Below are 22244 nucleotides of genomic sequence, written 5' to 3' on the forward strand. Positions count from 1 at the left end.
CTAAAAAAAAAAACTGCATGCGGCTCTGATTCGGAGTTTCGATGGTTAACTTGATGCACATGAAGTGCTTCTTACTGCCCGTACCTGTATGCCGTCCTCCAACTCCAACGAGGACGCCCGTTTGGACAGCAAATCCGCCGACGCTGTTAGCGTCGGGCACCAGCTGTGTCTAATGAAACGAAATTGCACTCTCCCCTGGAGACTTGTAAAGCCTGTCGCTATGAAGCATGTAGGTTCTGTATGCAAGGGATACGTCCTATAAATGTTTCGCCTTGCAGCGGCAAGACTGGCACGTTCCGCGATCAAGGTTTGCTGTTTTCGAGCTAGAGGTCGCCGGTTCGACTTCCGATGCCCACGGCCTTCTTTTCTATAGGCACGAAGTGTGGAGATGCTTGTGGACTGGAGATCTGCGCGCACAATGCCATCTGTCGCGTTTGTAGACACTAAAACCTAAGGGCGCCTACGCATTCCGCGCTGCGGCACGGTTGCTATATTGCTGTGCTAATTTATTAGGTCATCGCTAATTTCAAATCTTTAACAGAGGCTGTTGTCCTCTATTCGGCGTAATTTGGCTGATGATGGCAGTGATTTGCTTAGAAGTCGCTCGGTGACAATTTTTACGATTTGCGTAAAAAGCAGTTGTTATAATTACCGATACTTACGATCCAACCATCATCATTACTACATCCGCAGCTTCTTCCCAAAGCAAAAAAAAAATTAATACCGCGGTTTCGTGCCGTTCTCAGCGCTGGAGTATTAAGAGCAGACCTTGGATCCGTTGCTGTCGTGAAGCCACGTTCGCATCGCAATAATGCCGAGGAAGAGAAACTGTAGACAAAGGGAGATCGCGCGAACCTTGACTCACATCCCGGCGTTCGTACGTATTCGACGCGACTAAAGAGCTGGGGCGTCATTAGGTCAAAGCGGCCGCACAAAGGCCACACGATAAACTAATGGTCTCAACCAACGCTCAAGAGGGCGAGGAGGCTTGGAAAAAAGAGAGCAGGTTTCGGTTTCTCGCGCGACTCGGCGGGCTGACCGGGCGCCGCGCTTTCGGTGGTGGGGAGGGGGGAGGGGAGGAGCTCATTTGGCTGCCATGCCTCTTGGCCTTCTCTCGCACTTGCGCTGAGATTTTTTCTTGCGAGGAGGAAGAACTCTCTCCCTGTCCCTGCAATTTGAGAGCGCACGCATAGCTGCGCTCCTCTAGAGCCGTTTATGCTTTTTGTATGTTTGACGCGTTCGTGCCGATGACGATGCATGGGCGTACTCAGCGGCGACGACTCGAAGAAAAGTGCGGCAGCAGGAACAGGTTAAGAATGGCCTGTGGCGACCGTGACGACAGTGGCTCGTGTAAGAAAGAAGAAAGGGGTCGTTTGCTGCCATGGACTCTCCTCAGGGTCACGCTCCGCTTTTGTTTGGAAGCCAGTGCTCCTGTTGTCCGATCACATTTATTTGCTTCCCCTCCTTCACCCGGTGTGTTGTAAAGAATAGCTAGGGAGTGCTCCTTGGCGTGCGCTTTATAGGTGCCTCCTCCTCTTGGTGACCTCCCTGCCCTAGCAGCAGCTCTCCCTTGTTTATGAATCGGTGTGGACGGAGTCGGGGAGTCGACCTTGACTCGACTCCGGGGCCGAGTCATCCGAGCGTGCATTGTGTGCGCGCGTGTGGATACTGCGTGGTGGGTGCGCGAAGGCGTTCCTTTTTCTTTGTCTGTTATTTGCCCTGAAATTGAACCGCCGTTGCGCCCTGGTTTCGGGGATGACTGGTGGCGCGGTGCGATCGAAGGCCGCGAGCCGGCGCGCTTTCAGTGATTACGGGTTTTTACTAGCGAGATTGCGCTCGGCCGAAGTAGTCGACGCCGGTCGCGAGCGCATTTAATGGATTCTCAACTGTTGCGTTTATGATTAGTGTAAGGTTGAGTCTACTTTTCAAGAGCACACTTGATAGGTCATATATAGCCTCAGCTGTGTTGCACGCGAGGTCCATCTGCCACAGTACGCGGAAGCTTGCCTTTCGGAAAAGCATCTACTTGGAGACAATAGTGCTTGCTGAAGCATGCATTGACGGGCCTTCATTAATGTATGCTGACTTTTATGAATTCTCTTTTCATACTATGTGGAATGAACACGAACGTAGGTTCTGGTAGGGAATTTCGGTGGAGGCGAAATTCTAGAGGCCCGTGTACTGTGCGATGTCAGTGCGTGTTAAAGAACCCCAGGTGGTCGAAATTTCCGGAGCCCTTCACTACGGTGTCCCTCATAGCCTGAGTCGCTTTGGGACGTTAAACCCCCATAAACCGTAGGTTGTGGTAGTGGCGAACAGTGCCTGTAGGGTGGGTTTGAGTCACATGCGCAAGTGGCTTATATGTCGTGAGCGTGGGCCGCTATGCTTCTGTCCTGCACTGATGGTTTGTTGACTGCCTTGCAATGAGTTCGGGTTGTGGTTTAAGGGGTGTGTTTGAAGGCTGGACGAAGGTTTCTTTGGGCCAAGTTGCACGATTTCCACAAGAGAACAACTGCAGCGGTGGCCAAGTAGTTGAGCATCCGCCTCGCATGCTGGAAGTGCGGGGTTCAATTCCCAGTGCCGCCGGGCACCCACCGGTGATACAACATTGGGTACAAGCTTTCCCCTGGTCTGGTGCTCGGGTTGTTTAGGGTGAAATGCATGGGAAATGGGTCTTGGACCACACCTTGAGAAGTCGGAAATACCTTGTGCCGTGGCGCTCTTTGGCCACAGATGCCTTTTCGACATAAAAATCGATAATCATGATCACACGGGAATAGCCGCGCACGTTGCAAAAGGAGGCACAAACGAGGGAAACAAAGAGAGAAAGCTCTCTAGTCGCTGTATACACTGCTGAACGCGACGCCTCCTCCCTCCCATGCATAAGCTCTCCGATCCGCGCCACCATGGCCAGCTCATTCCGAGGCCGTACCGAAGTTCGTTTCGATCACGGCTAAAAAAAGAGAGGAGTTCCTCGATCGAGGTCAAAGCGCACCGAGGGCGAAAGGGCAAGAACAAACAAAAACAAAGCGAAGCTGCGGCATACAGACAATGCAAGCGGCGCCCAATACACTACAGATATAGCAGTCGCCCTTTGGATACGTGAGTGTTCACCGGAGTGACGTGCTTCGGCGAGGGATGTGACAACGCGTTAGTATAGATGAGCTATGTATACGCTCTTCGGTCGCCTCAGATGATGTATCGCGTTGCATCAGCAGCTGCTAGCATTAGTTAGGTCTTCACTATGGTACTTTACGCTAACACCTGTTCAATCTTCTATTAGCAGCTGCTGCTTGTAAACGAACGGTAAATGCTTCTTTATTAGTATATCAGTATTATCTTTCTTGCTGCTGGCACAGCCGTGCGCCTTGTTAGATAAGCCACGTGAAACCTTTTGATGGCTCTGGATTACTGCTGAGTGGTCGCGCGCGGCGTTCGGAAACACCACATGGGCGTCTTTTTTTCTGCACGGAAATGCTGCCGTCGTGGCAACCGCGACGTCAAGCCGTTACTTCCGGGTAAGTAGGTTTCCTTCGCTTTTTTTTTATGTAATCACTGTATGCATTACGGTAATATCACACGCGATGTTGCTAGCTGCATTTCGTGCCTTTTTAAATCAGGAGCCCTTCAGGATTGCGATATAGAAAGCTGAGTTTCTGGATCTAATTTTTGCTTCTTTTCATTAGCACGTTTGAGACCGTGAAAGGTCGCGGCATGCGGGCTTCTGCACCCCCCGTTGTCTCTTTAAGAATGTCACGTGTACAAAGCCATCGGTCGACGTGTTGCGCGTGTGAGCGAATGCTACATACACAGGAAGAGTCGCTGCCACGAACGTGAAGAGAAAAGCTTATGGTGTGGGCTGACTCACACTGAAAAACAATAAAATCTCTCTGTTGATTTTATTGCTCTCTCTGTATCGCACAACCGCGTACACTCCGGCCGAGAACCGTGTACACGTTTGTCGGCAGCGCCTAATCTATGCAGGCGAGATAATTTATGCAGTAATGAGGTCATCGTACACATGCCGAGAAACGCGAGCTTTGCGTGTCGCTCAAGCGCTGTGACATCAGCTGGAGCCCTTGACATTTGCTGAGGTGAGCACCCCGTGTGCTGTCGATATCGAAGCGTTTGCAAAGTTGATGTGTTCCAGGGTAGTTCCCAAAATAATGAAATTGAAAAGGAAAAGATTATGTGGGGCGCGCGAACTATATTGGTGCCTTCCGAGACGAAAGCAGTGGCTCTTCTTCCCGGAACTGACAGCAGATGCGTCGGAGCGCCCGAAGCGTAAATAAATGGCGTAGAGGCAGCTTTCGATCCTTCCCAGAGGTGCCGTGTTCCAAGAAGAGCACCTCACTTAGAGTATGCGAACTGTCGCCATCCCGTAAACTGAACATTTCGACAGAATTGCCTGTTGCAAATAGAGAGAAAGCGGAAAAGAAAAGGAGTATTGAGAGATGCAACAAACAAAAGAAGGCAGAAGGAAGAAATAAAAATAGAGACAATTCCTCTCACTCACAATTGAGAATTAATCCTTGTTTCCTCCTGTTATGTCTGCCTGAACCTGGATATTCATATGGTGTTCATCTGTCATCAGTAAAATACGTTTAACTCCTGTTGTTTTGCAGGAAATTCCTTTGGACATAGGAATTTCTTTCAGGCTATAAATTTCTTTCAGAACACAGATCGCGAATAGGATTTACGTTTCAGGGCACAGTATATAAAAACCAAAGTCGCACCAGCTGCAAATTTACCGCTTTCGACGTTTGATTATCTGACCGGGCGGATGCCTTGTTGAAGCATATTTGTCAGCGTCAAATGATTAGTCGCGAACAGATGCTATAACACTTCATATTAAAGTCTCCTAATTAGTCTGTATTTAATGAAGTTAAGCACCTTGTTTAAAGCCCACTTTCAAAGGTCGTCCGCGTAGGCTACGTGACAGATGAGCACTCCTCGAGTCGTCCTTGCGTGCCCTCGAACCTTGCTTGGTACAAGTGTTATTTTTCTTCCCCAAACTACACTTATGCAACCTCATCGCTAAATATTGCAGCCACGAACCACACGCTATACAGACCGCTGTTTTCTACATACTTTCGGAATTAAAACCGCTGCTACCGCTGCGTAAAACGAGGATAGGAAGCCTGCCTTATGACACAAATGCCAGGATTGGTCGTCCCGTCCCTGTTATATCTTTTTTTCCTCCTGCATTCGTTTTCGCCTCGTGGAGACATTTTTGTGTCTATTGTTGTCTCTCTGGCGCCGTTTGTAGCTGAAGAAACATTAGGCGATAGAAAAGAAAGTACAAAAAAGTTGACAAAAATAAGCGAAAATTGATTGCAGCTTTAAGCCGAGCCATTGTTGGGCTGTTCCCCTGCTTTTTTGCGAGCATATGTTGGCTGTATCGCAAGAAAGGTCAGATGACATACACGCACACGGCTGCTCATGTACACACACACGATCAGCCATGTCAAGGTTTTCCGTGTGGCATAGACTTGGAAATGGAGCCAACATGTCTGAGTGTAGACAAGGTCGCAAAGCTACAACTTGGGAGGCCGGCGGCGCGTTGTCTACGAAGAAAGACCGCGACGACGCCCAAGGGCTGCAAACAAAGATGTCTTGCTTCGCTTCCGGAGATGACCTTACATTCGGGGTTTCATTGTTTGTTGACGCCGCTGCGGCTCTGGTTTTCAATCATGTACTGGCGTTCACGGAGGGTTGACTCCTCGCCTCAGTTTAGCGTTGGGCAGAGCTGAAAGATCAAAAATAAGTGCAGCGCCCCCGCTGACTTCCAGGCTTGACTGCAACGGTTTGCCTTACACTAAGAAATTCATTATAGCGCGTTCTTCCTGGAAACTTTGCCTTGCCACAAACATAAACCTTGCCACAAAGAGCTAGCCGACAGCGCGAAGCCATGTTCGACGCTATGGGAGGCACAGGCTCTGGACGGCCGCTTGGCGGTTGGTACAGAGCAAAATCAGCATGAATCATGGAAAGCTTGGCGAGCACTAGCTGGCCAGCTGCAAGACATGCAGCGAGTATACGAAGAAACAGAGGTTCAGACACATGGGCTGACAGCCGTTACGATTGTTTACAACTATAACTAAGCTGTTTGTGAAGAATCGGGACAGAAAGGGGACAAAATGTTCGAAGAATGTACACAGCTTTTTCCGCGAGTCAGGTTGCGTAGGTGCTAACGGAACCACCAATGAAAGCGTGTGGACACGCTTCCTCCAAACAACGAACGCACCCGCGCTAGTGTGTTTTATTGACAAACCCGGAAACGCTGGACTGGGGATACGTGTACCGCACGAATACACGTTACACTGTTCCGCTAACGCTGCTTCAGCCGCCGCTAGTCACGCCGTCGGTTTCTATTTTTTTTTGCCGTCTCACCTGACGTGCGCTCGAATGCCGTTGCACGGTCAGCTATGGCTGCCTGCTGGACCGATGATCTCTCTGGGCGCTTGTCTCATTATATATGTATGAAGGACCGCACCTACATCCCCTCCCCTCTTCCTCTTCAGAGCCGTCTTCTTCGGACAACTTAACTCTTTTGATTTCGTATTCCATCTTGCTAGGAGACGTTATCTGGACAGGAGGATGATAGCCCGGACACCGTTGTCCCGAGCGCCGGCCAACTCCTTTACGGCGAGCCTTCTTTGCAGTGTATCTATCTAGTCGTTGTTCGTTTCGCCCCGAGCGGCCGCTACGCGGGCAGCCAGCGCAGCAGTAGCAGTGCCGCGCGAAAAAAAAAAAAAATTACCGGAAGAAAGTGGGTCACGTGTGAGCCCGCGGTGCTGGGGCGCGCGCTGCGTTATAGTGGTCGTCGCGGGCATGCGAGCTCTCTCCCGCGGCACGCCGTGACAGCTCCAATTTGTCAGCGACGCGACGACGGTCTCGATTCTGCAGCGCCACGCTGCGTCTTCGCCTTTTTGTTTCGCGGCGGCGAACAATGTCCTTCCCGTGTGAGCCCGCGAGCATCCACGCTTATGGGGGAACACTTTTTGCGGAGCAGCGCCTGATGCATTTCGCGCTATGTGTAACAGTTATGGCTGCCGCGGCTGGCAAATCCTACTGTACCTTATGCTATGTGGCACTGCTTGGATTGCCTGCAGGTTGGCAGAGTCTGGACTCTGACGTACCGTATGCTTGTACGGTCAAGCTTGAGTTGTCGAGGTTGACAGCGTCTGGTATACTAATAGTAAGTAGTACAGTATGGGTTTTCACGCTTAGGGATGTCTTACATACCTTACGCAATGTGATGCAGTTGGTGCTGTCACGGTTGTCAACCCACTGTGTGGTACACTTGGCGTCAAGTCATTGTGGCTAGCTAGGCCTAGGTTTGCTTATGCTGTGCGGTACGGTACAGCTTGGTGTGCTTCATACTTTGTGGCATAGTTGAGGCTGTCACGGTTGGCAGTCTTCGGTGTATTTAATGATATGTGGGGCAGTTTTGATTGCCGCGGTTAGCACTTCAAAGACATTGTCGTTCTCTCGAAATGGCATGTGCCCCCATGTGCGGGAAAATTATGACGCATGCAAGTGATTGCAAATAGCTCTCGTCGTCTACGAATCATCGCGGCCTTATTACGACGCCTCTCAATAATGTAGTTGCGTTAGGGAGGCAGCTTCAGTGAAGAATCCGCGACTACCCTCGGTGGCCTTCATATCCTGGACCCACTCAAAACGACAGATCGAAACCAATATTCTCTATCCGCACGCGGCAATTAATTCACGGAGAGCCTTAGCGAACAGCACAGACGGAACCGCTGCGCCCCGTCGTTCGTCCGTGTCGGTCGTGGTTCAGCTGTCGCCGAGGCGGTCCCCGCTGTTCCGTGCTGGCGGTTCTTGGCGTCGCCGGCGTGTCGTCTTCGTTCGGCCCGTCCCGATTCCGGTGCGGGACGAGGAGGTGGCGACCGCGCCGGCATTCCTGCTCCCGTTCTTTGCTTTTTGTCGGGTCGCCCTTTTCTTTCCATCATCCCTTCTCTCACTATTTCGTGCGACTCCAGTTCCGGGCCATCTCGCGACGTGCCATATTTTCGTTGCGTCTCTCCGCGCTGTCACGGTGACGACGGGTCGTTTCACCGTGTTTGCTTTTTTTTCTGTACTTGCCTCTTGTAACGCGGTCTGCTTTCGCGTCTTGCCTTTCCCTGCCCGTAACGGGGCCGTCAGAAGCTTTAGGTTCGGATTCCGTCTACCGTTACCAGTCCCGCCATCAACCACGGCTGCTTCCTATTCGACACGGTGACGTAAAAAGCTCTGCTTTGGTCAAATTTCTCCAGGTTACGGGGAGTTGTTGCAGAGCCTCGTTGTTGTACAGACCACAGGGTGTGCAGCAGTCTGTGGTCCTGTGGTCGGACAGTGACCCTGTGATAACCGGTGGCGAGTATCCGGCCAAGGTGTACATCACGTGACCAGTGTCATGTCGCTTGTTGAACACACTGACGAAAGACTTCCGTTCAGGCCCGGGAATTTGCGCCGTAGGAGGAGCTTCCTGAACGTCCGCCAAGGTTTCCATGGAACTGTCATCCCTGACCCGGTCGCGACGACCCGTCTGGCTGTGGCGACCTAGGTATTAGTAGCCCACTGACGCAATGTCCCCGACGCACTCTTTTTCGTCGCCAGTCACCCAGAGGCCGTTCTTGACGCCTCTTTACCTCTTCATCTCCCCTCTCCTTTCCTATACGGAACAGTGTCTATATTTCTCTCGCCTTCTGCCCATCGTTCGCTGCTGTTGAACAGTTGACGCTCTGTCGCTCCTCTTTCTCGAGACACTCTCGTCCCCGGCTGTGGACCGCCCTGCGCCGCTCCCGGGCGGCTGTTGCCAGAAAAACCGTTCGGTAACAAAACCAGGTTACGCGCTGACCCCAAACCCCGCGCGCGAAAAGGAGGCCACAGCCGAGAGAGCAGCGCTGGTCTCCTCAGCCAGCCATCTGCACCGGCGGCCGAGAAGCCAACCGAAGCACGTGTCCCACGCCGCCCCTCCTCCTCCTGCTCTCTTGCCGCCTCCTCCTTTCCCGTCCGGCAGAGCGTTGCCGGCAGTGCGAATGTGTTGTGCTCTGTGCTGCTTTCCCTCCTGTGCACTGTTGCCGCTTGCACCGCGGCCGCTTCTCTTGCTTTCTTCTCCGAGCTTCCCATCGTTATTATTATTGCGCGGGCCTTCTCCTCTTCCTTCTTTAACCCTTTGCTCAGTTTCATTTCGTCCGTCCTTCTTTACTTTTTCCCTCTTACCAACACCACCTATCTCGCAAGTCCTTTACTTCTTCCGTAACTACATTTTTTCTACTTTATTTTCTTGCTGTTCTCGTTCTGCGTCCTGTATGCAGACTGCGCGGCCGATCTTATTACTCCTCTGCGCGGATTCGTCAATCTTGTTTTCACGAATGGCGGCCTCTTTCCGCCCATTCCCGGCTCCTTTGTTCTCTGCTGCTTGTGGTTTCTCATTCGCATTTCCCCTTTTCCCTATTATCCCTGGCCTGGATAGTTTCTTTTTCCGATTGGCAACCGCCGCTCGTGCTTTCTCCGGCCACTGGTGTGGCAGATGAAAGGGAAAGTGGGACGGGCGCCGATCGAAGCGGCAGGGTGCTTCTTTCCCCTCGCAGCGTATGTATACTATGTAGTGAGCGCGTCCGTCGTGGGGAGAGATCATATCTCCGGTGGCGAAGCGAGCTGCGTGCATTTCCTTATTGCCCATTCTCCTCCTCGGCGCGAATACGAGGCTGGCATGTTTCCTCCAGCTATCCCCATCCCCCTCTTTTCTTTTATTCATGAAACACTGTCTTCTCTCCTTTTTTTCTCTCGCCGTTTTCTTTAGCCCCCTGGTACCAGCCTGTTTGGAATCTTCGGCTGCGGTTTATTTGTCTGTTTGTTCTGCCTCCCAGTTTGGTCGAAATGTGCTCTCTGCGTTTTTAAATCCCGAAGACCGGGAAGTTATTTCAAAGACCACTTAGTTGAACTGCACCACATTCATCTACAAGCGGAACACTTACGTGTCATCTGACATAATTACTTAGACAAACGAGGTGCGTGAGTCCAGTTTTTCTGCTCTTCTTCTTCTTCTTCTTCACCCCAGGTATATGGCACTGGCCGGCCCCCTTCGTCGTCTTCACGTTATCATTTCAGCATGTACGGTACCTGTCACTTCTGGTTTCTGGAAAACGTAATGCCTTTTTTTTTTTTTTCACGCGTCACAAACCGTGACAACTAATCGGATTTAGTTCCAAGTGTCTGAGTGTTTCATGCAGAGTAAAAAAAAAAGTTCATTTCAGTTCTGCCTTTTTTGCCGTTTCTCTCCTTCCAGGTGCGTTGTCACGTCGTTTGTCGCGTTTTTATTGCTCTGCATGCTTTATCTCTTAACATTCCTCGCCTAATTTACTACTGGATTCTTACCTGCAAATCCCGAAAGCGTATTTGTGGGTTTTTGTCGGCACACCTCGGCTTCAAGGTCTAGCGGGCCTGCGTCGCTCTTTGAAACGAGTCGTTCTCGCGGTGATATCAATATCGTTTTCATCCTGTCTAGAGGCTAATTAATCTGGCTGCACTGTATTTGCGCCCGGCGGCAGCATTTGCACAGTGCGTGCAACTGATCTGGGATAAGGTTGGTTTCAGTTTGAGCAGTTTTTTTTTTTTCCAATTTCGAATAGTTCGAATGCCTGGGGCTAGGAACGCTTGACGATGGTGATAATGATTTTTTATGGCGGCAGGGCATCTGTGGCCACAGAGCGCCATAACACAAGGTGTGTTCCGTCTACTCAGCGGGGGGTCAAAGAACCATTTGCCAAGCATTTAACTCCACTTAAGACGAGCACCAGGTCAGGGACCTCTACGCAGTGTATCACCGGTGGGTACCCCCCAGCACCGGGAATCGAACTGCTCAGCTCCCGCATGCGACGCTGATGCTCGAGAGCCAATAGGCCGCTGCTTACTTCAATGTATTTATGTGCTGTGTTTCCCACTAACAGTGTGAAGGCCTTGTGTGCTAAACAGCATCAATAATTACACATATTAACTACCAGAGTAATCTGAACGGAGGAGCGCACCTAAACATTTCAATTGTGGCTGTTCCGGGTGGCAATACGCATCCCGACTCTCCGCCGGCATTGGCCAAGGCCTATGCGCGACCCGATAGTAGGGCTTCGCTGTTGCCGGCGCTGTGTTCACAATGCCGAAACCTCGGCGGGGTGCGGCTGCGACGCGGCGGCGAAACCGAGCGTCGGCCTTCGCAGCGCCCCCCGCTGGCCTTTAATGGCCCCGGGATGCTGGCGCTGCGCACCGACCCCGGGGCGTTGCTGCTGTGTAGCGGCGGCAACCCTTGTCGGCGCCGTACGTGCCTCCGCACACGAGGAAGGCCTCTAGCGATGTATGTGCCCGACGCAGTCGCTCAGTCGTGCGCCGTGCGACCTCGTTGGTTTTCCAATGTGCGAGATGCGTGCGCATTGTGCATGATTGGGACTCTCTTTCTTCCGCCCACTCTCCTTCTTTCCCGTCTTTTCGTCCTCTGTTCCTGTGTAATACCTTTCTTCACTTCTTCCATTTTCTCTCTTTCCCTATTCTGACCTTTTTCCTCTGTTCATCCTGCTATTTTAATTTCCTTATTTGTTCGTTTCCTTCCTTCCTCCTTGCATATAAAATTTCGTTCTTTATTTCTTCCATTCTTTCGGTTTTATGTCTTTCTTCTTTACTTTTATTCTTCCTTCAGTTTCTCACCTCGTTCCTATCTCTACTTTTCTTTCTTTGTCGAATCTGCGCTGTGCAGGCGTTTGTAAAAACCTCGCTTTGAAGGCGATTGATTGGCTCACTGGCGTTCTTTTGTGGACAGGCGGGACATGTTTGACGTCTCGTATAGTTTCGTCTTTTTCTCCTAAAACATTTTTTTTATTTCTTGTGGTGGTTTGTGTTTCCTTGTGTTTCCTTGTGGTTCTTTTGTTTTTTTAATTGCGGCGTTCTTGCATTTCCTGGCATGCGCACAATCTGCGGTCGCACTAATAAGCGCTGTGATCGGAGCGATAAGATTTCGCCTTCTCCACTACAGCGGGAGGAGGCATTCATGCCTTAATATCGTGGGGACATCTGTTGACGCCTTTCACCTCTGGGCCCGCAGCACTTCGCTGATCACCGTTCTCTCCGTATCTGTTCAGCCTGAGCTCCTCAATATATTTTTCTCTCTGTCCGCTTACCCAAAGTTGCTAGACCTGTGAAAGGACGGCTTACGTCGAAATAATCACGCGGAAGAAGAGAAACTGTGATTGCATTTGAAAGCCGTCAAGTATTGTAATTAGTGCGCCGCTGCGGTTGTCTCGTTTAATGCACCTGCTAAAATATTTTTTTTTGTTTTCAGCTGTCACTTAACGGCACTTACAAAGAAGCCATTTGCACAGTGTTACTTGAAAGCAAAATAAGTCTCAAGTGGTAGCTCTCGCTGGCACTCACTCGCTGTGTAACAGCTATATCACTCTTTTCCTCCGGCAGTGGGCGAAGATCCTGGGATCTTTTTCTTTCTTTTTTTTTTGTGGTGATCACTATTCTTGTTTGCTTTCTTTTTTGTTTTATTCAGGTAACCCCGCATGGTGGGAAATAATACAAACCCCTCATCAGTCAGTCACAGTCAGTCACTCAATTTGCTTTCTTTATCAGATACATCAGGCATGCGAGATAAGACAAATTAAGATATTCTACTGAGTACGTTCTCTCCCCAGTGTGGTCTGCAGCAGTGGGTATATAATATGTTATTACACTCTAATTCACTCGTCAAATCAATCAATCAATAGATAAGTGAGTAAGTAACATTAAAAATGGAGGGGAGGGGGTCCCAGAAGGGCTCATGTCGAAACTCGCGTACCAGGACCTCATTTTTTTGTGCTGCCTTATTCACTGCCACTATAGAAATCTGTAGCTGTGTACTGATAGGCATCTGGAGAGAGATGCGCCTGCATCTATAGATGCATACAATCGCTGCCGCGATAGATACAAGTGCAGATGTCACGGGTGGCGTACGTGCTGCCTCCGGCGGCTGCCCCGCTGGGCCGCCAGGTCGCGACCCGAAAACAAAGCAAACCGGGTCAAGTCGATTCCGAGGATGAAGCCAAGCGGCGGGTGGCGAAGGGCGCGCTGTGAGGCCGCGGATCGATTCGACGTCTAAGCGGCCTCGTCGAGCGCACAAAAGGAAAGCGACAACTGCTGCTGCTCGGCATCAGTGGAATTTCACCCCTCCCCCTCTCAATGTCAACTCGATTAGCGGTTTCACTCTCTCTCCCTACGTGTGCATGCGCAAAGAGCCACTGAGGCTGGCTGCGCGCGTGTGTCTATTGCTCGGGACTTAATTGACTCTTTCCGCGGTCCGCACCTGCAGGAATGTCGACATTGAAGCGTCGTCGCTGCTACGGCTGAGCTTCGCTAAAACCTGTGGCGACGTCCAGGGCGGCAGGAAATCGCCCCCCCCCCCCCCCCCCTTATCTGCACAACAAAGCGCTCAGATCTGTCGCGAAGCGTCTGGCTTCATGCTGAATTTTTCTCTTTTTTTAATTTCTCCCCTTTACAGTTTGTAGTAGCGGGATCCATCAGTCTCGGGTTTCACAGTAGCGTTTGGTTCTCGGAATTTTTCTCCAAAGCACTTCTCTATGGTCTCTGCACACTGTTTTGGGGGTCTGTCTAAAACAATCTTTCCTGTTGGTTGACCTGCCCTGTATCTCGTCCTATCTCATCTGGCAATTTTCCGTGCTGCAAGCTCATCCGTAGGTATCTCACTGCCTTAACTATCGAACGCCCTGCTTCTGGTATCGGCCCATTTCCCCCAAGCCTCCCGCTGTTAAGGCGGTCTCGTGAGCTCTCCCTTAGCAGGGCACGTGCGACTTGGGCGTCAACCTGTACCTGTGCACGTGTGTTTGCGTCCCTTAGTTTGACCGCGGTCGTCTCCTTCGCTTACGGCTGCGCGTTCCTTATCTGTTCTCCTGCTATCTCCTATCTGCACTGCATCGCCTTGTTGGACTCGGTCGCTGGTGGGTCTGTTCTCTATGCTGTGTTTTCACGGCGAAAGACTGTATCCGTGTCGTGCCTGAATGTCCGGGTCAATCTTCCTTCTGCCATGTCTTGTCTTCTGCCCCAACTCGACTTGTAGAAAAGCGTAGTGTAGAAAGTCACTAGAAACATAAACTAATCCAGCATTGTCGGTTCCGTGATAGCGACGAAAGTTCGCTGTCGTCACCACGAATCGTCGTCGTTATCTGTCGTCGCAAGAGCTGCCGTCATTTCCTTTTTTGAGCGTTCGTGATGTTCATCGGAGGGATCAAACTAAAGTGGGCTGCTCCCAGGCGCTTCCTTTTTATTTTATTTTTATTGTTTTCCCTTTTTGTTTGGCTTCTCGTTCTTTGATTCGGGACTTTAGCACCGAGCCATGCTGAGAGCCCCACATTTCTTCATTGCTTTCAGGTTTTTGTGCAACGTTAGGCGTCCACCTCTTCGTTCCACGCTCTTTTTTTACACTGAGGTAGTTTTAAAGCTGACTGTTCGAAACCTGACCCCGGCAACAAGTGACATGCGGTGGTAACTCCACGCCTCGGTTTTCCTCATATTCGGGACGCTTGAGGCAGATGTCAGTCCACGCTAAAGACCCCCAGGTGGTTGAAATTATTCCGGAACCCTCCAGTACTGCACCTTTTCTCTCCTTTATTCTTTCTCTGCCACCTTCCTCTCTTCCCTTACGGCGCGGTTGAAGTGTCCACCGAGAAGTGAGAGTTACAGCGCCTTCGATTTTCTCGAAAGCAATTTTTGTTTTCTCAGACGCGTTTTCTGGCCATAGGAACTGCGTGGTGCAAACGCGCAGATCCAATTCATTCGCTGTATCTTGTCGAGAATAGCTAAGAAGGTAAATTCACGAAAATTAATTGATTGCTGTAATCGAACCACATGCACGAAGAACGGCCTGCCGCTTCACTTTCTTACATAGGCGTGTTGCAGCAGCTGTTCTACACCTGGAGGTCACTTGCTTCGTGCGGCAAGCCCAGCTGTTAAACCCATGCATGTCAAAAGAGAGATCTGGACAACGGGAATGATCTAACAAGAATCCGAGCCTCTCCACAACCATAAAATTTGTTTTGTTTTTTCTTCTTGAAATATTATTAGTTCCACACCTCAGGGAGCTGTTCTTGAACAAAGCTTGAAATCCGACGCGGCTTTCTTACGTCCTTCTATCGCTCTCCAATTTTTTTTCTTTCTGTAAACTGACGCCATCCTCCCGGTTCCCGTATGGAAGAGAAAATGACCTCCGTTTTTTTTTTCCTTATTTCTTTGCGCGCGTCAAGTGGTGAAGAAGGTTTAGGGGGCCTAGAAACGTATAGTGGATTCTCACCTCACTTGATGCAGGAGGGAAGAAAAAAGAAAGGAAGAAAGATGAGAATCCCCGCCGGAGGACGAAGAAAGGAAAGCGCGGAAACAACCATCGCACAAAGCGGCTGCTGACGGTGCAGGGCGGCGGGCGGACCGGTTTTCGGCTTTCCCTGGGGCTTCTTTGTTTTTCCGCGAGCGGCCATATACGCTCGCGCTGTGAATGCGTGTACCGACTTCATGCTGTCGACGTTCTGGCGTTCGGAGCGCACATGGCCGGCAGCGTATATTAGATACGGCCTGGAAACTCGTTACGTCCTTAGGTGAACGACAAAAAAAAAAGAATAAGACTTGTTTTCCTTATTTTTTCGTTCCATTTTATTTACCGGGGGAATCGGGTAGCAGCCAAGTCGTACCCAGCGATTTCCATTTCGTGGACAGAGGGAACGCTTGCCAAATGCATTGCCTCCGCGGGTTCCGAGCACGCAATGATTCACGCAGCTCCGTGATAACGGTGCAGGAATGAGGAGATTGAAACCCGAATTTGTGGAAAACGCCGCCTAGCCTTCGCGAGAGCCTCCGTCTACAATCCATTAACGTTTTGTTGAATTGGGTAAAATTTATTGAAAAAGGCTGTTGAAGGTCAAAAATGTGTTGTCGGAAGGGAAGATACGCTGCGCTGTTGCCGTAACGCGCCCTAAAATGATGCAAGAACAAGAGCTATCTCCCCTGTCTTTAGGTGGCCAACTGAAATTATATGTAATCATTCTGCTCTGAGAGACAATACTCAGGTTGCATCGCAGACTAATAATAACATATTGAATAAGTGCTGCATGCCGGTTTAATCCATACCCGTGGTTCAACTCCAAGCAGTATGGGCGTGTGTGTGTGGAAAAAAAATCCTAAGAATGTGTACTAATTAATTTCGTGTTGTTAATCGATAAAGTCATATTCTTGGATGTCTGTGCCACTTGAGGAACTTTTTTTTTTTCGCGTGCATATCAAATCCTAATTTCTCTGTGTGTACGAGTCCGCTTAATGTAGAAAACTCTCGAGACAGCGCGACTTCGTTCACGCCTCTGCGGCCGCGAACATCATTAACACGGCGCCCAAGCCGTGCAGTGAATAATTTATTCGAGAGGCTGCTTTTAATTTTAGGTGCACTCTTCGCCTCTACCGTCCTACCGGGCCTCCTCTGCCCTTGGCCAGCCGCCCTAGATTTCTTTAGACTTGGCTGCTGTAATGAACTGAATATGGTTTTAATGCCTGCCCCATCGATTACGTGTAGCTGCAAAGAAAAGTTTCCGAACATTTTTCGTTCAATTGCGACTGCTTGTTAAATGAAGGATTCTTCCTGCTTTCTTGGCTGCGGATAGAAAACTGCCTGCAGCTTCTAGATACAATTGTAGCTGTTTGAATAACCAGAAAGGGTGCAGGTACCTTCCCAGCCGCTAATCACACAATGTCTGAGAGTCTAAGTACAATTTTAGGATAATTTCATTCTGATTCATTAAACCGTGTCACATTAGCTTATATTGTTATCTTCCATTGCCTATTAACTCACAAGTTTTTCCTCATGAGGCTGGATTGTCAATAAGCGCTGTGGGTGTAAGCAACGCGCTTGCAGGAAGCGGGCGGCCGATCTCATCAAGAGGATGTTCGCGCTGAGATTTAGTGCATTGTGAGCGGGAGATTCCCTTTTTATTCAAGAGTTAGCGCAGTGTCTTTAGATAATGGTCTGCAGACAAGTATTACATTGACCAGGGACCATATGTGTTTAGCCATTCTACTGACTTCCTACGGACAATAAAGTAATGCGCACTTTCTGTTCACGTCGTCGAAACGTGAAACATGACCGTCGACAACGGGTGTATGGTTTCAGTCCAAGTTCTTGAGAAAGCGAAAGAATCTCTACAGTTTGGACGAAATGACAGTAGAAAGTGTGGAAAAGTTTGTACTTTCGGTAGGTAGACTATATCACGTTGTATACGTAAGGCTAGTGCTTAAGACGCGGACATGGCGGTTAAGACGTGGGCGTCTTAAGCGCTAGTCTTACGTAAATAATGATTCACAACCAACTAGCCCAGATTTCTGCTTTGATTATATCACAAGCCGGCATGATTTTCTATGGAAAGTAGTTTCCAGAAAAATTTGTCTATAACCTGTGTTGAAATCTGTTCCTAAGCAAGAGGCAGTGTTTAAAAGGCACGGCCTTCGCGCCTCGCCACGTTCGAGTCCTTCGGCGCAACACGAGCAAGAAGGCGGACCAGCCAGCATGGTGCCGCATTCGTTTCGCCAAGGGAAGCGTGCCAGGGCGCGTAGGGGGGAGGGGTGTTGGAAGCTCGCACTCTCCTGCCCCCGCGATCTCGACTGGAAGGAAGAGCTTCGAAAGATAAAAAGGAAGAAAAAAAAAGCGATTAAAACAACTCCGTCATGGGCTGCGGTGCCAGAACGCCTGGCGCCAGGCTTTCTGGGCGCCATCGCGGCAGCCCCGTCGTCGTGGTACCCCCGGCGGCCTCCTCCTCTGGCGCGGCTATTGCTAGTCAAGGACGCCAGAACAGATTGGCTCGTGCGCCATTGTGAATCCAGGTTGGTTGCGGTCTAGCGCGACAGTTTCTCTCTTGGCCGCCGCTTCCGAAAAGCGCTTGCACCACCCTGCTTGCTCGCTCTTCGCCGTATAGTTTCAATCGAGAAATCTGCCCCGCAAGACTCCCCGGAGCAGCCTTCCGGTGTTTTCTACGCGGGAAGCTGCTAAGCCTCTTCGAAGGCACTTCGTGGTTAAGAGCGTGCCACCCGCGGCAATCGTCCAGGGTCAGCGGTTTCTTTTTCGCCTCGGACGCGCCGGAAAAAAATCATTTCCCACTAGAGCTGAAAGCCGAGCGACCCTCACGCGAGCTATTTTCGGCGCGCTGAGGAGAACCGGGTGAATGGGTAACGGAAGCGTGGTGGGTGTACTGCCTACGTTTCCTGCGCGTCCAGCCAAGTCAAGTCGAACTGTTCAGAGGAGCTGTTTTGTGCGTGTCATGGGGCCCGTGCAGGAAGGACACGCGGGAGAAATGTTGTCGCGATCTCTGGATGTCCAAGGTCTTTTTCGCCTCTTTAGAAAATGGACTCGACACCTTCATTGATATTTATGGGGTCACAAAGGTGTCGGCAGAAACTTAAATTGTGTAGAGCAACCTCTGTATAAACACGGTGCAATATCTGATGTAACATCCCCGTAGAAATTTATACTGCACACTGTGTAGATATGTCGGTCATTTTTTTAATGAGGCATGTATGCAGATTTCCCACCATTTAGTCACGCAAGTGCGAAAGTTTCCCGACTTTTTACAAGGCACGCTATGCGCAGTCTTGGGGAGGAATCTTTTATGAAAACACTGACGCGCACTACTCACAGTTCGAGGTGATTTTTCAGGTGGGAATTTCTCGAGTCCTTTTTCCCGTCGCTTCGTTTCGTCTTTGTCGCGGCAGTTGCTCAACGCCCTGCGTATGAGGCAACGGTGCGCTCAGGACTGACAAGTCGGGACGTGCACCCGCCGCGCCTGGCGCTTTTGACGCAACCGCACTTTTCCCCCCGCCCGTTCGACAGCCACTTTCATCGGATCTTCCGTTTTCTTTTTCCCGAGTCCCCTGTTTCTCTGCTGTCCTTCCCGGGACTGGAGCGGCGCTGCTGTTATGGTCGCTTTCGTCAGTCTACCATTGCCTCGCTGCCTCTGCGCGTTTTTGTTCCAGTCCGAACGATGTGATTGAGGTAAGGGCGTTGCTGGAAAGGAAAGGGGGGTCGTCTGCTGTGCTCCTACTTTTTCTGGGTCGTTTGCTCTAGCTGTCGGAAGAGCCACTGGGAGAGGCAGGACGCTGAAAGAGAGAGAGAGAGAGAGAGAGAGAGAGAGAGAGAGAGAGAGGGCTGAGAGTGGGAGGGAGGGGAAGTGGTGGCCCGACTTAAACGAGAGAGACCCGGAATATAACGATCACGGCGGGAAAAACCGGCCGATCAGACTCCGTCGCCGCGGCTGCGCTGGTAAGAAAGAGGTGCGCGTGGGGAGTTGAGATTTTTCTGGGCGGGGCCAAAAAGAGCAAACATTCACTGAAGGCAGCGAGGAAGAAAAGAAGCCAGGCATCAGCTTAGAATAAAGCGAAAAAGAAGATCTGTAGTCCTCCTTGTCAAAAGCGTGCAGTGTTGTAAAGCTGGGACGCTTGTCCCGTGCACTTCGTGAAGTCTGGTGCCATTTGCTGCCTATTTACATCATAAGCGTACACCGACTGGCCTGATCCTCTATTGTGTTGCGGTGCACCTGCTGAGTTAGTAACTGCAGCTCGCATCAGCAAGTGGTTAGCATCGAAGGAACTTGTTGGGCAGTTGTCGTCTGCTATATAGCTCATCGACAAAACTTTCGATATTTGCACAACAGCTCCAAAGATCGTGCTCAATTCCGAAACAGACGTTGCACTAAAGGCCCACACAACGCATGCGCAGTTCACAACTGATAACGCGCCGTGGACGACATTCGTATAATTGTTATTCGTTGCGCATTGAAACGGTCGCCGGCAGTGTGCTGTGGTCGCAAGCGGAGCCTCTTAGTATCTGTATTCTTACGTGCTGTCTGTTTGGTGCTGTCCAAGACTTTATGCGATAGCCTTGAGATTATGCGAAGGATATATTTTATGAGGTGCCTCTCACCTTGCTTGTGCGCTGCTTGACATTGATAAAGCACTGTGCAGGGCCTCACTCTTTGTGTCTGCAGTGTCGCCTGCTTCCTTCCTGGATAGCAGACGACGCACTGCTGTACAACCGCGCTATTCGTCGGTCTGCATTGCAGCTCTTCTGATTGGCTGACGTGAACTCCAGCTTTCCCAACGCTGCGTGGTTCTAGCGGAAAAGAGCTGCGCACAGAACCGGGGAAATGCGAAGAGGAAGACGCCTGATAAGAGGCGAAATGGGAGAAATAGATTCAGGGGAACGAAAGGAGCGGAGCAGGTAATGAAGTGCACAGCTTGACAGGCACCCAATGAGAGGGGCTCTTCAAAAGCAAAAGAACACAGCGAGTGAGATAATGGCGGGGTGAGGTCAGGCGTAGTTTCCAGACAATCCGGTCCACTAAGGCCGGCACCGAGAAGCTTTTCTTTTTTTGACCGCCTGTCGCTCGCGCCACTGGAACGTCAGGTACAAAACTAAGTTCGCGTCCTCTCTTGATGATCGGGCGATTTCTCCACTATCGCAGTTGCGTTCATGAACGACGCTTGTAAGAAAGTTTTGCTTCTTACATGCCTTGCCTGTGTGGTAATATTCAGACACAGGGGACGGCATCGCTCAAGAAGAACACTGTTTTCGACGCAACGTTCCGCGAATCGACCGATAAATAATGACCACGACTTGCGTGTGCGTTGTTTCCGCACTGAAATCTTCGTGTACCTCGGGGCCCCCATTTTTCCGCCGCCCTACTTACGTCACGCAATGTCCTCCCTCCACTTCCGCTTCGCCGTACCTCAGCATCCTCCGACTAGGTACTGTCATTACGTCACGTCTCCCGATTGCATCGCTCTTAGTTGCTCGTTCTTAGCAAAGCTCTCGTGTGTTTCGACTAAACCCTCTATATGCTCCTTTGTCGCTATATGCTCTCCTGAGTTTTGTGTAGTTTAGTTTTGGTGCTTAAGCTTGGGCCACTGAGAGCACGGGACCCCTCGTGCGCGTTCGTTATACGACACTTGCGTGATATGCGAGTTTTTCGACCTTACATACTTTAAGAACACACCTCCGCCCTGCGATCGCTGCTGCATGTATATCCCCGAAAGAATCTCGCTGGCTGTAATGTGGGACTTTTTCTTTTCGTCCTGTCTTTAAAATAATTTCGCTTGTGCTACCCACTGCCGGTAACGTCGAGTGTGACGAAATATTTAATGGCACGTTCTTGCAAGCGACTGCATTCATGCAAGTCGTTATTAGCTCTCCACTAATCCTACGGCACCGTTCCACCTCCTCAACCAACTTTCACTAAAACTGGTTAACCCCTTGACTGTTTGCAGTCCGCGGCTCATGGAGCGTTTGAAATTGCTGTCACACAGTTGAGCGGAGCTGCTCGCGGTCATTATAATCATCATCCCGCTTGAGGAGCAAAGGCCTCTTGCAGTTGCCTTCATTTACCACCGCGTTGCGTCAGCCCGAGACGGCCCCATCTCAACAGAGGTCCTAACCTCATCATTTCAACCTAAGCTTCCCCCACCGCTTCTCCTTGCAAAGAGCTAATTGTAGCCGCCGCGTTGGCAATGGTATTCGCGATTGCGGAACGGTGCAACGCGACGGCGACGATCCCCGGGACGTATTGCATGCACTTTCATCCCTCCCCCCTCAAAGCTGGAGAGAGAGAGAGAGAGCAGGAAGGAATCAAGAGAACCCACATGCTCTGAAATGAAAGATGGCTTCGACGGGAAAGGAGGAAAAGGAGGAGGACGCCAGGCGCTCAATGGAATAGGGAAAGGCGAGGAAGGGAAGGGGTAACGCGGTGGGGGAAAGCGTTTTCTTGGCACTTCGCGCCTCCGGGAAAAAAAAAGTGCACCGTTGCCAGGGCGCTCGATTCAGGAGAATTGACCTTGCAGTTCGCTGAACGATATACTGATTTCTTTCCCCATCGCCTCCCTTCTCTCTCTCTTTCTCCTGGTGAGAGTGATATCGCTTTTCGCCGTTCGTGCCTGCGTTCTTGTCAGGTTTTTTTTTTTTTTTGTCGATTACGCCACGGGCGCGTTCTCTTTCTCAAGCACTGTCATGACCAAGATGATCTGCAGTTGCGGACCGGGTTAGATAATCATCTCATACCGCTCCATGTATTGCGTGGATGTGCATTTGTAGATGTGCAGGTTTGCTCCGTAGTTACCTGATGACGCCCCTGACCTCGAAGTCATTTGTGTTGGGAATAAAAAGAGATAATGAT

At 50.5% G+C, this 22244-nt stretch overlaps 1 protein-coding gene across 3 annotated transcripts in view; it reads left to right on the plus strand.

Moving 5' to 3' along the window:
- LOC144133536 (ribosomal protein S6 kinase alpha-5-like) overlaps positions 1-22244 on the plus strand; it is a 258998-nt gene that overhangs the window by 142485 nt on the left and 94269 nt on the right. Inside the window, exon 1 of one of the 3 annotated variants that reach the window (XM_077666701.1) lies at positions 3400-3518. The exons of the other annotated variants lie outside the window; for them this stretch is intronic. Within the exon in view, the coding sequence (XP_077522827.1) occupies positions 3449-3518 (70 nt within the window). The 5' untranslated portion in view covers positions 3400-3448. Of the gene's footprint in view, positions 1-3399; positions 3519-22244 lie in introns of those variants that run through there. 3 annotated transcript variants of the gene reach the window in all.

The sequence above is a fragment of the Amblyomma americanum genome, chromosome 5, assembly GCF_052857255.1.
Source record: "Amblyomma americanum isolate KBUSLIRL-KWMA chromosome 5, ASM5285725v1, whole genome shotgun sequence".
Lineage (NCBI taxonomy): Eukaryota > Metazoa > Arthropoda > Arachnida > Ixodida > Ixodidae > Amblyomma > Amblyomma americanum.